The sequence below is a fragment of the Impatiens glandulifera genome, unplaced genomic scaffold, assembly GCF_907164915.1.
Source record: "Impatiens glandulifera unplaced genomic scaffold, dImpGla2.1, whole genome shotgun sequence".
In the NCBI taxonomy this organism is placed as follows: domain Eukaryota; kingdom Viridiplantae; phylum Streptophyta; class Magnoliopsida; order Ericales; family Balsaminaceae; genus Impatiens; species Impatiens glandulifera.
This window is the reverse complement of record NW_025919602.1, coordinates 18,628-31,739: the sequence shown is the minus strand read 5'-3', so window position 1 is coordinate 31,739 and position 13,112 is coordinate 18,628. Positions and strand designations below refer to the sequence as shown.

The window sequence follows — 13,112 nt, the reverse complement described above, 5'->3', positions numbered from 1 at the left end:
ATCTAGTAGTTATTCAACACGAGAATCACTAAGCAGGAAACTTGACAAAGTACATGAATCGATCATCGAGTTTCAACAAAAATTCAACGAGTCAAGTACTCGAAGAACATTCGATTGAGTGAACAACTCGTAAAACACTCAAGAAGCAAAAAAAGGCTTTTCGAGTTCTAGAGAGATAATTAGATTAATGAGACAAGAGATATATTAAGAGTTCTAATGAGAGATATATATAGTTAGAAATTAAATCATCACAATAAATTCATTTGTCAATCCAACGGGTTTATCTTCTTACCTCGATCAATGGCTGGCAATTCGATGGTCTTCAAGATGGTATAGTTCCATTCCAGATTTGATAGTAGGTATCGATTGTCTTGTCTGAGGAATTAAAAGTGGACGATTAAGCAAGCTTCCTTTGAGGTCTTTTTACCCATCTCTGTATAGGCTAAACTATCAACCGGAAATTCTCTAGGTTCGCCCTCTTCTCTTGGCCACTCCAATAACTGTAATTTCACCTCTGACCCCGATTGATGATCCAAAAACTCGACGAGATTCCTCTGAGATTCGGGTACAAGAACGTACTGTCGCCGCAATTAACGCAGAGGATTAATTCATTCAACGGTTGTCACATTTCTAAACTCTTGGCATTTATAGACTATTGACATTCAATCTTATACATTGACATTGCATCTTCTTATCTATTGACATTAAATTTTACCAAAAATTTACATTTGAATTTTGTATGAATTTATATTTATTTGAATGAAATTACATTTAATTCATTTATCTAAATTCTTATTTTCATTTAATCCTTCTATTAATTAATCAAACCATTGATGTCAAATACAAGATAATTGAGCTTCTAACTCTCTATGATATGATATGAAACCATATTAAAGAACGTGTACATGTGATTTTGGTTAAGGATGAGAATTATAAATAAGATATCAAATTGAAACATATCATAAATCTTTTATTCAAGTTACCGGATAATATATTCGTTTACATAAATCAAATCAGTGATGACTCATACAAGAGAATTGGGCTTCTAACTCTTTGAGTGCCATCCGACCAGATTAAAGAACATGAAATATGATTTTGGTTTAACCATTCTCCACTAACGGTCACCAAAAATGATTTTTTCTCTTTCAGATTAACAAAAGAGAGGATGCTTGGCTCCACACTAATATAGACCATGCTATCACCCGTAACGGTTTCTGCGTGATATGTAGAGTTACTATTTCCAACATTTGTGACAACTCTCGAGAATTTTACGGTGAAAGTTGAGTTCTTATGCACCGATGTAGTCATTGTTGGATAATTGAGATCTTTTGGAGATGATGTTGGAACCCCTTTTGTACACTTATTTTTTCCTTTGAACATTTTTATCAATTTATCACCTTCTGAGCCGAGACTACAAAACATTTTGTTATAGTCGTCTATAGATGTCTCATACACAAGCCCATGATTTAGAGCTTTCACTGGATCAACCTTCCCTGCTCCGTGACCAAGTTCATTGTCTAAATTGTAATTTGAATTCATATTCCAAGCTACAAACAAGTCATTCAATCAAATAGACATGACCAATCATTAATCATTTTAATATTTGTTAAATGCAAATTAAATTTAAATTACTGAAATTATTAATTATTTACCAGAAGTCATGAGTGAAGATTTGATGGCGGAAAAAGACCAATCAGGATGTTTTGATTTCACGTAAGCTACTACACCAGCAACATGTGGACATGTCATGGAAGTTCCAGTCATGAAGGTGTAATTAGTCTTGAATGTTTTAGAATCTGATGTGGACGAAGGATTCGATGATTGAAGAAATGCCGCTAAAATATATGTGCCTGGTGCGGTTATATCTGGCTGTAAGGTATAGAAGAACAATATTATATATATATATATGATTAGATATTGCACAATAAAACTAATGACAGTTGAATTTTTATGTGATCAACAAGTGATAACAAATTAACTAGATCCATTCTTGTATAATTATATACCTTCAAAATTTCTGGAAAAATTCTGTTAGGTCCTCTGCTCGAATAAGAAGCGATTAAAGGAGTATTATTCTCAACCATCTCACTCTTCGTTATGCGTCCCATGTGCACCGTCTTGGAATTGAGGTAAGACGTAAGATACAGGAAGCTAGAGTCATTCAATATTGCTGTGGGTAGAGCTACAACCCCGTAAACTGATGTTTCATTTGTTCGAAGAACAACCCCGCTTGCACCGACACTTTCTGCAGTTGAAACAGCTGAAAACATAGATGTTTCGAAAGAATCGCATACTATGATTTTTCCCTTTACCAAGTGAGGATCTACACAATCGGGCATGCATTGCCTATATATTATCCAGATTTAAGAAAGAAATATTATTAATTATATAAGAAGCATTTATATATTTATATCAATAATAATATAAATGTGAAATTTAATTACATGGCACTTGATTCATTGCATCTAAGGCCGCCGACACATGTTCCATACACCAAATTTGTGTTGTTGCTCATATCAAAAGCATTCACGGTAGTACTCTGAATCAATCAATCATGAAAACATATTAATATTATTAGTATGATAATTGTAAACATCTCACATTTAGTTATAATAAATATACAGATGTACATGTACTAAATTTTCATTTAACTAAAATACCAACACATTTTCACGAATTACTTTTATACATATATACTTATTACGTACCATGAGTGTTTTACCATTTCCAAGGATAAGCTTGTTTTTTAGTGTTCTGTCGGTACTTGCGGCTACTGTGAAAACCCATGGCGCAAAGCTTTCTGTCGTTCCAAACCCGAATCTTCCTTCATTTCCCGCCGAATTTACAGTTAAAATACCTTGTTCTATTGCATGAAACGATCCAATAGAAATCACATCATTACTCAACTTTGGTTGTGGAAAATTAGCACCAACAGAAATGGTAATAATGTCAACTTTGTCGGCAATTGCATCATCAAATGCAGCTAAAATAAAATCACTTTTACAAGCTGCTGAACACACTCTATACACATCAATTCTTGCCGTCGGAACGCCTCCTCTAGCAGTTCCATTTGCTATACCAAAAAAACTGGTGTTTTTCAAAACCCTTCCGATTGCTGTAGAGGCTGTGTGAGTCCCATGTCCATTAATATCCCTTGCAGACTTATGTTCTGGGTTATCGGCATAATATCTCGCTCCAATTATTTTTCTATATTAATATATATACATTTTTAATAAATTAATGATTACAAAATATATTGAAATAAATAAAAGAAAAAAGTACCTGTTACATATGAAGTCTTTTCCACCAGCACAAACACCCTTCCATCTTTTAGGAACAGGGCCTAAACCATGGTCGGAAAAACTATGTGACACCACCGTCAAAGTGTCCAATTATAATATCACTCTCAATAATCGGATTTCTCCAAACATTTAGTGAAATATAATCCCAAGAATCGTGTGGTCTGAATTTGCAGTTGTTGTCTTTTGAAAACAAATACAACCCCTTTTGTGGCTGTATGTAATGATAGAAATAGAAGTTTATAAGGTAAATTACTTAACTAGATATATCATAGCATTTAAATAAAAATACCTACATTTCTTGAACACTTCTTGTGAGTTGAGATTTGCAACAAAACCATTAAAACTTCTTTTATAACTTCTCAACAATACTTTCCCAACAATACTATTGCAATATATTGCAATATGGACATATGAGTTGAATGTCAATAATAATAATAATAATAATAATAATAATAATGTTTTATAGACATCTTAAACACAACAAATATTTATGATCTATTGGTATGATACGTGAGTTTACATACAAACCTGTTTTTTAGGATTATATTACAATTAATCAATATTTCTTTTGTTTAATATATAAAGATATTAATTAAATCTATAAGTATTTAATAAATAACATTTTTTTTAAAATTGACAAACAAGCCAAAACATTTCAATTCATAAATCAATATAAAGAATAATTTCAATTAACACACTAACACATTATAGCTAGTACACATAATGGAAAAATAATTTTAAAAAATGCAATAAATTAACCATATACATTTTACTATGGCCTATATCTTGGATCATGCTAATATGGTTGGAACGAGCTAGATATTCTCCTTCCGAAAGACTTCCCATATAAACGATGTGTACCTTACAAAATTATTTTAATATAATTTATATGGTTGACATTAAAATAATCTGTGCATAATAATATACGATAGAAACATAAGAGAATCTATACACCTCGTTGATCTTCCATATATTCAAAAGACGAATCAATCATAGAAAATATAAAAAAATATTTGAATAATGTATAACAGATGTTTAACACAAGATCTCGTCATAATAAAATTATCTATCTTTTTACGAGTTTCAAGCAATATTATTAGTCAATTTATTTTAAATCCGTTAAATAATGGATAGCTAATACTTGTATAAAGAAATAATTGTTTGTGCTTTTACAAAATGATTTTACTAACAATAATAAAATAATAATTAATGATATTACTAATAATGATTTAAATTTTATTAAATATTACAATAATAATTTTTCTAGATTAGAAAACTCCCAATCAATATATACTATTTCATTTACTTCTTTTCCAAGTTAATTAAAGAAATTAAAGTTAATTATCATTTTATTGATTTCTTACCATAATGGTATAAATTAAACAAGGAATATATGTCCATATATTTCAAAATTTGATTTTAGGAATCAATAATTTTTTAATAAACCAATAAAGAGATTTTATAAATATAAAAATGCAAAATTTTCTCCCACAATTTTATTTGATTTTAAATTACCTTGTGCAGTGGATCTTCCCAATCTGATACAAAAAGGATAATTTTTCATCTCCTTCATTATTTTGCATCGTTTGAGATATTGAATAAATTATTTTCTTTAATATTTTCCACTTATGTTACCTTCTTCAAGTAACTTTTCACTTTTTTAATCAAGCCATTTTGAATTATTGAATTACAGTAAGTCTATTTTTTTTTTTGGAATAAATTTAAAATATCAAGTATAAATACAATATTAGTTTCAAACAATTTTTTTTATTAAATAAAAATGTCATATTAATTTTAGTTTATAAATATTAATAATATATAATAATTGTTTGAATATAATTTTATAACTAATTAAATAAATGCTAACAAAAATATAAGGGTTAATTGATATTTTTACCGGCTTTCAAAAAAAGGTTAACTATCTTCCGTGTCTTATCATGTGAAGCATTTGGTTATAGAGAAATTTCCGCTAAATAGTTTTTCGAGTTCACGTCTTATCAAATCAACTTATGTATCAACTTAATTGAATTTAAGATATTTTTATTTCGTCCATTCAATATTTATTTTTTACAGTTAACCAATTTACATTTAATTTTTAGTTTTATCATATGCACCCAAAATATCAGTTCAAATGACAAACATTGAGCCATCTTTAAGAAAGCGTATTCCCTTTTTTACTGTTCTTTTATTTAAAAAAATAAATAAATAGAAATTTGGATCACAGAAATACCACCGTTTTTTTTCGGATTAAACCTGAAAAAACGCAATTGAGTGAAAATTGTTTCACACTCATTCACAATGTAAATAGAGGTGAAACTTGAACCGCGTTTGCTTCATTTTTATTTACAATGTAAATAAAAGTGATGTTAACTTCATTGAAGTGGAATAAAGTGCGTTTATAAATAAATTTTATATTAGACGAGTTTACAATTATCTAATGATTTTAAATATATTTCAAATTTAAATATGGTGGTAAAAAGTTTGAAAAAAAAAAATGATTAAGGAAGTTAATTTAAATCCCGGCCCAAATGAAAACAACACATCTAAATATTATATATTTCTTTATTATTGTGAATTATGTTTTGGGATCTGGATCCAAAGACAAATCCAAACAAATCAATTTGAATAAACAGTCAGGCCGAATCAAAGCCCAAAATTTCTTTTATTTTGAGAATAGAATTTTTTTTAAAACTCAATAAAATTAATTATAACAATTCATTCATTTTATTTAAATAAATATTAATTTTTCGTTTGGAATTTAAAAATATAAATTACACTCTTTTCTTCAAATTTTTATAAAAATTAGAAAATCGTAAAATTTTATTATCATAAATTTAAAATAATAATTTAATTATTTTCAAATTTTATCTAAATTGTAATAAAAAAATCTTAAGTTCTCTTATAGTATTTTTTTATATTTTGATTTTATAAATATCAAAATATAGAATGATTTTGAGTGAGTATTATAGGTGAACAAATAAATGTCAAAATTATCGTCTAACAAAAAAAAATAATAATAAAAGAAATTGAAATATAATTGAATATCTAATTCAATCAGAATTAAAATATCATATATATATATATATATATATATATATATATATATATATAATATTAGGGAAAATTACCTAAATATTAGGAAAAATTACCTAAATAACCCTCTAATTATTTTGATCGCTCATTTTTAGCTCTTAAATTAATTTTTAAAACAAATCGCCCATTCAACTTTTAGAAAAGTTATCAATGGCCTTCCGTTAACTTTTTGGCTAAACATAACGGGTTAAGCTTAATTTTATTTTTTTTAATGTTATCTTTAACTATTTTATTTTATTTTATATATATAATTATTAAATCGCTTATATATATATAATATTATATATATCTTTTATTATTAATTTTCATATTTATATATTTATATAATTATTAAATATCTTTAATATATAAATTCTATATATATATATATAATAAATAGAGAGAGTAAAACCGTCAGTGGACGCAAATCTATTTTTTTGTCGGCGTTTTGGTTTCCGTGGAGAATCAGCAATTTCAAAAGATGAGAAAGAGAGATTCAATTTCCGACCTACCTGAATCTCGGTGGGACGTGGCATTAGACACAATGGATCAATGTCGGTTAAATCAATTTTTTTTTACCTTATTTGAATTTCTTTTGAACTAAATATAATAAAGAATAAAGTAATGTTATAATTATTTTGATATTTTAATTATAAATTTAATTCATTTTAGATAAATGATAGGTTCAAGAAATTTGAAAGGAATAATGAGAAAAGAAATGACCATTATCGAAAAAAATTAAATAATTTAAGGATAGATATGTATAGATATAAATAATATATATATATAAATAAATTTAATAATTATATAAATATAAAAATTAATTATTAAAGATAATATATAAAAAAAATATTGTAAACTTAACCCGTTATGTTTAACTAAAAAGTTAATAAAAGGGTTATTTGTGACTTTTTAAAAATTGAAGGGCCGATTTATTTTGAAAATTAATTTAAAGGATAAATATGAACAATCAAAATAATTAGAGGGTGACTAGCAATTTTCTAATGATTAACAAGTGACACAAAATGGTCTCACGACTCTCACCACATTATGTGAGCCAATTGTCAAGGACAATTCTTAAAAAAAAAAAATTGACGGTGATTTGCGTTATGAGCTTTTCTGAAATACATATTTTAATTACTTTTTTAATATTTTGTTTTTTTTCCAATTTAAATGGTTAATTATAAATTCACTGTCTTCCTCCGACGATCACGCCCAGATGGAAAAGCTATTTTTTCTGACCTAAACTAATGAATTCTTAAAAATAAATAATTTTAAGTCACATTGTTCCTTAAATTGTTGCATAATATTTTTCTTATAAAAATATCCCCTTAGTTTTGACATATTTTTAATTCAGTTACTATTGGAATTTAAAAAATGCTAATAGTACTAATTATAATATAAGTTCTTACAAAAATACATATATATGAAGATTATGATTATAATAAAATTAATTTATTGTCATTCAATACCAAACTTGGTAATATAACTTCATTTAATGAATTACTTAAAATTGTAAAATTTAAAATCACCATGTTAATTAATCACAAAATTACTATATATATGACATTGTAAAAATTACAATAAAAAAAACTTGGATCGCCTTTGCATTCACTTAATTATAAGTCTAGTTTGATCCTAATATTTACTTTAAAACTTTCTAATAACATCATATTCACATTGATTTGAAGGGTTTAAGTTTAAATTTAATAGAAAAAAAAAACTTTGTGTTTAATATGAAATCACACTAAATCAAAATGTACTCATTTTATCTTTAAATGGTAAGATTTTATCAATCAATAAATTGCAATAGTGAGTGCAAAATTTATGTCTAGTCTAATAAATGACACATTATTAACTAACTTGCTGCAAAGGACAATGGGAGTAAATTTCCTAATATAAATTGAATCCCAAAGCATGCAATAATATAAATAAATTGGCTTTGATTTTATAAATTACCAATATATACTTGGTTGAATTTAGCTAGCTAGATATATAGGGATGATCGATCCTTGTTTATCTTCTAATCATTTAGTTTAAATATTTTGATTCCTGATATAAGGTGAAATAATTATATAATATTTCCAAGTTGTATTTATTAGTGAAAAAATAAATTACAATTAAAATTGAATGAAACTCCTTCAAAATAATTAAAACACACGTACCCCACTGCAAGGATAATCACTGTTCCACAATATTTAAATATGGTAAGTTTTTATTAAAAATAAAATGTACTATGAAATTCAAATTAGTGTATGATTCTTTAAATAGGTAATTAGAAAGAGAGAGGTGGTTATGAGTTAATATCAGTTATCACTTTTAATTCTTGCATAATATTTTTTTAATTATTGCATGATATTTTTTTTTAAATAGCTTAGAAATTATAACTATGAAAGATTGTTTAATCTAATATATAATTATAAACTGAATTTAAAAAAAAAATAGAAATAAATATCCTAGTTAATCAAAATAATTATAAACCAAATAAGGCCGTTTTTCCACCAAGTAGGTAGTTAAGAATTGACCAGAACAAATAAAAGCAAAATTAATTGAAGGTAGAGTGAGTATTTTATAGGACCACTAAATATGTTGATAATGAAAAAATAAAATATTACAATTGAATGATAGTCTCTCTAACTAATTAGGAAAATAATTAAAACTCATCTACCCAGCCACTGTAAGTTGAAAATGGTTAGAGTCACAAAGAGGTTATAGTTTTTATTTTTTTATTTTTATTTTTTAATTGATGAGAATTAAGTGATATATAGGATAATTTAATAAAAGATAGTGATTGAGAGAAAAGAACAAGATCACTCTTAGAATTTGTTTGATCTTTGGGTTTTTTTAAATTTTATAAGTCTTTTGGTAAAATCTTGTTGTGACTTATTTTTGAAAAAATAGTTATTTTTCAAACTAGATAATTAAAAACTCACATACCCCAGTACCCACTGTAAGGATAACAAGTACTCTTTCACAATAGTTAAATATATATGGTAAGTATTATCCATAAACAAAATGTACATTAACCAGGGACATTATTAATTGGCTTTGCCCCCACCTGCAGACAGTTGGTAGTAATTAATAATTAATAATAATAATAATAATAATATTAAATAAGATGTAAAGACTTCAAATAAAAAAGAAAAGAAAAAGTAAACAAACAGAGCTAAATTAAAACATTGATATAAATACCATCGTCTAGACTAGAGTATTATTGTGAAGAAGAAGAAAAAGAAAAACAACAACAATTAAGAACACTAAGCTAATTAAGATTTATTTATTTTGTAATAACAGATGGCGGCTAAGATTGGAATGTCGAGCATGACCCTCCTGGTCTTATTAATGGCGTGGTCGACCGGTGCAGCTGATCACGAGGGTGCCAATATTTCATGTCCAATTGGACGACTGATGATGGCACCCTGCGAACAGTATCTTCTCAATCACAATGTGCCGACCCCGGGCAACCTATGCTGCAGCGCTGTGAGGAAGTTGGATTCCATTGCGGCTGCAAAAGAAAATAGGCAGCGACTGTGCGTTTGCCTCAGGGATGGCCTCCGATCCGTCTCCGGTCTTAATTTGGCTCATGCTAAGGCACTTCCAACCATGTGTGACCTCATGTACCTTAGGTTTGAGCCAAATGCCGTTTGCAAGTGATACAATTGTTTCAGGTAAGTCGTATTAATTTTATTATATGATTTTTTTTATCTTCTTTCTTATCATTAAATGATTTTATTTTCTTTCATGTCTTGATCAGGAGGAGGATTAAGCCTTATCATATCATCATCCATCCTCTTCATCAAGTCATGTAACGAAGGGCTCTTAATTATATTTGCTTTAATTAATTACTTTTATCTGTCTATGTGTGGGTTAATATATATATATAATGATGCTTAATTTTTAAAGTGTCCGGATTGCCGGGTCGAGAGCTGTGGTTAATTTGGATACTTGGGTCGGATTGTGGGTTTACCCGTTTTAAATTTAAAACGGTTAAAAATAAAATTAAAAATGCTAGAGGTATGTTTCGAACTTGCAACCTAACAAAACAAATACAACTCTTTAACCAACTAGGCTACAAAGACTTTATATTTTAAATTCAACACCAAATTTGATAAACGCGGGACGTTTTAACATTAATATAAGTTCAACTTTTTAACTAACTAATCTATATATATATATATAATGATGCTTAATTTTTAAAGTGTCCGGATTGCCGGGTCGAGAGCTGTGGTTAATTTGGATACTTGGGTCGGATTGTGGGTTTACCCGTTTTTAAATTTAAAACGGTTAAAAATAAAATTAAAAATGCTAGAGGTATGTTTCGAACTTGCAACCTAACAAAATAAGTACAACTCTTTAACCAACTAGGCTACAAAGACTTTATATTTTAAATTCAACACCAAATTTGATAAACGCGGGACGTTTTAACATTAATATAAGTTCAACTTTTTAACTAACTAATCTATATATATATATATATATATATATATATATATATATATATAATGATGCTTAATTTTTAAAGTGTCCGGATTGCCGGGTCGAGAGCTGTGGTTAATTTGGATACTTGGGTCGGATTGTGGGTTTACCCGTTTTTAAATTTAAAACGGTTAAAAATAAAATTAAAAATGCTAGAGGTATGTTTCGAACTTGCAACCTAACAAAACAAGTACAACTCTTTAACCAACTAGGCTACAAAGACTTTATATATTAAATTCAAACACCAAATTTGATAAATGCGGGACGTTTTAATATTAATATAAGTTCAACTTTTTAACTAACTAATATATAATGATGTTGAGTAAATGGATACTTGGGTCGGATTATGTGTTGACCCACCCATAAATTTAAAACGATTAAAAATAAAATTAAAAATGTTATCCGTAATTTTTTTCACGATTTTTTATATTATTACTCGTGCAAATGCACGGGCTAAATGCTAGTTGTAATTAGTATCTATTAAGTGTGTGGTTTGGATTTTTAATGGCCTATTAAGTACTTACTGATTTTTAATTAAATATTGTTTGAAGTTTAATTAAAGTATTGTTTGTTATGTTATTCTGCTTTGGATTTTTTAATTAAGTATTGTTATCTTTATTCTTTCTTTTTAGCATTTCCTTTTCAGATTTTTTTTTTCTTTTCAATATTATGATTTGTCTAAGTCCAATAGATGAAAATTATGAAAAACATTTCATGATGAGTAGCTAAATTCAGAGTAATGACTTGCATTGTATGGTAGGTAGTGCAATGAATTATTCAATAATTTGTGGGTTATTTTAAAAAAAAAATAGTTTGTGGTAATTTTTAAAGAATATTAATATATGATGATAAAAAAATTATAAAAGGAGAGTAAACGATATTTGATTAGGTTGAGTTATTTAAAAATCCCAAAAGATTAAGGCTAACACTAGTGAATCCACAGTTTTATAATACCATTGAATATACAAAAATTTTAAATTCAATTAAAGTTAGTAAATTAAATAATATTCTCAATCCCTACTTAGAATATCTTAAATCGGAGAGAGTCTTTAATATGGGGTGTCATATATACTAATTTTCTATATTAATTTATTTTTTTAAATAATATAGATATCATAATATAGCTAATAATATATGAACTTATGTTCTGAAATTATGTATGAGTTCAAGTTTTTATATTTTGATAATTTAAAAAATAACTTAAAAATAAGATTTTTTTTTTGTTTGTTGAGTTTATCTCAACAATTAAAAAACATTGTTATATATAAAATAAAAATAAAATTGTTTGATTAGTACATATATCTTCATCCCAAAAAATGAAAAAAATATTACAATACTTAAAATAGTTGGATTATTACTAAAAAGTTTGTCTACACCACAATTATGAAAAGTTCTCGGAAAATCAATATATTGACCTTCAACTCAAAAAAAAAGTAGTTCATTACATTTAAAGATTGTATATATTAAAATCAAAGTTCTTATTTTTATTCTTATTTTCTTATATGAATCATTGAATCTATTAAAATTTAATATGTACTATATTATCAAAATATTAGTATATCTTAACCAAACCAAATGAAAGTAAAACCAATGCATGCAATAATATATTGACTAAAGAAGGAATTCATGTCTAACTTAAATTTGTAATATTGTTTGAAACATAATATATATATATTATTGAAAAAAAAGCTTGATTAGATGCATGTATTTGTGCAACTAGCTCTTTTAAACTCGTATGTACTAATAAAAATTCATTTAAACCTACGTACTATCAAAAATTGGCTCATTTAGCCTCTTTTAATAAATATGGTTAATTTTTATTTTTTAATTTATATATTTATTAATTAAATAATAATATATTTTCTCTCTTATCATTTTCCATTAATAAATGAATCCTTTATTTTTGTCTTTTCAAAAATGATTTTTTTATATTAGTATTTATTATTGATTATTTTAATTTTATTATATATATATATGGGCATTCGTTATTAATTTTATATATTTTTTCTTATATTAACATTAATTATTAATTATTTTAAAATTGTTGGTCTCAATGATTATACTTTCAACAATTAATACTAATCAAATGTTAGACAAAACAATGTTACTTACTATTACTATAAGTTATGAATAAAAATTAAATAAAAAATTATTAATTTTATTTTTGTTCATATTAAATTAAATAAGAACAAATTTTAAAAAAAATATTATAGTAAAACATAAAATTCATAAATAAGTTGTTAAAGTTTTTTCAAAAATAAG

At 26.3% G+C, this 13,112-nt stretch overlaps 2 protein-coding genes across 2 annotated transcripts; one reads left to right on the top strand and one right to left on the bottom strand.

The window, feature by feature from the left end:
- Window positions 1–383: 383 nt before the first annotated feature.
- Window positions 384–4,148, bottom strand: LOC124918254 (subtilisin-like protease SBT4.5). Its single transcript, XM_047458456.1, has 8 exons — window positions 4,069–4,148; window positions 3,283–3,363; window positions 2,709–3,207; window positions 2,445–2,539; window positions 2,007–2,346; window positions 1,653–1,869; window positions 1,192–1,547; window positions 384–578 (listed from the first exon to the last, which is right to left on the bottom strand). The coding sequence occupies exons 1-8, from the start codon at window positions 4,146–4,148 to the stop codon at window positions 384–386; spliced, it is 1,863 nt and encodes a 620-aa protein (XP_047314412.1).
- A 5,520-nt stretch (window positions 4,149–9,668) lies between these two features.
- LOC124918253 (non-specific lipid-transfer protein 1-like) lies at window positions 9,669–10,028 on the top strand. Its single transcript, XM_047458454.1, has one exon. The coding sequence runs from the start codon at window positions 9,669–9,671 to the stop codon at window positions 10,026–10,028; it is 360 nt and encodes a 119-aa protein (XP_047314410.1).
- The last annotated feature ends 3,084 nt before the right edge of the window (window positions 10,029–13,112 follow it).

Bases quoted from the DNA above. Each gene is read 5' to 3' on its own strand.
- LOC124918254 (XM_047458456.1), bottom strand. From the start codon at position 4,148: ATGGGAAGTCTTTCGGAAGGAGAATATCTAGCTCGTTCCAACCATATT. The intron at 2,540-2,708 runs GTACGTAATAAG...TGATTGATTCAG, and splicing joins GAAATGGTAAAACACTCATG to AGTACTACCGTGAATGCTTT. The intron at 579-1,191 runs GTCTATATTAGT...TTGCGGCGACAG, and splicing joins CCGTTACGGGTGATAGCATG to TACGTTCTTGTACCCGAATC.
- LOC124918253 (XM_047458454.1), top strand. From the start codon at position 9,669: ATGGCGGCTAAGATTGGAATGTCGAGCATGACCCTCCTGGTCTTATTA.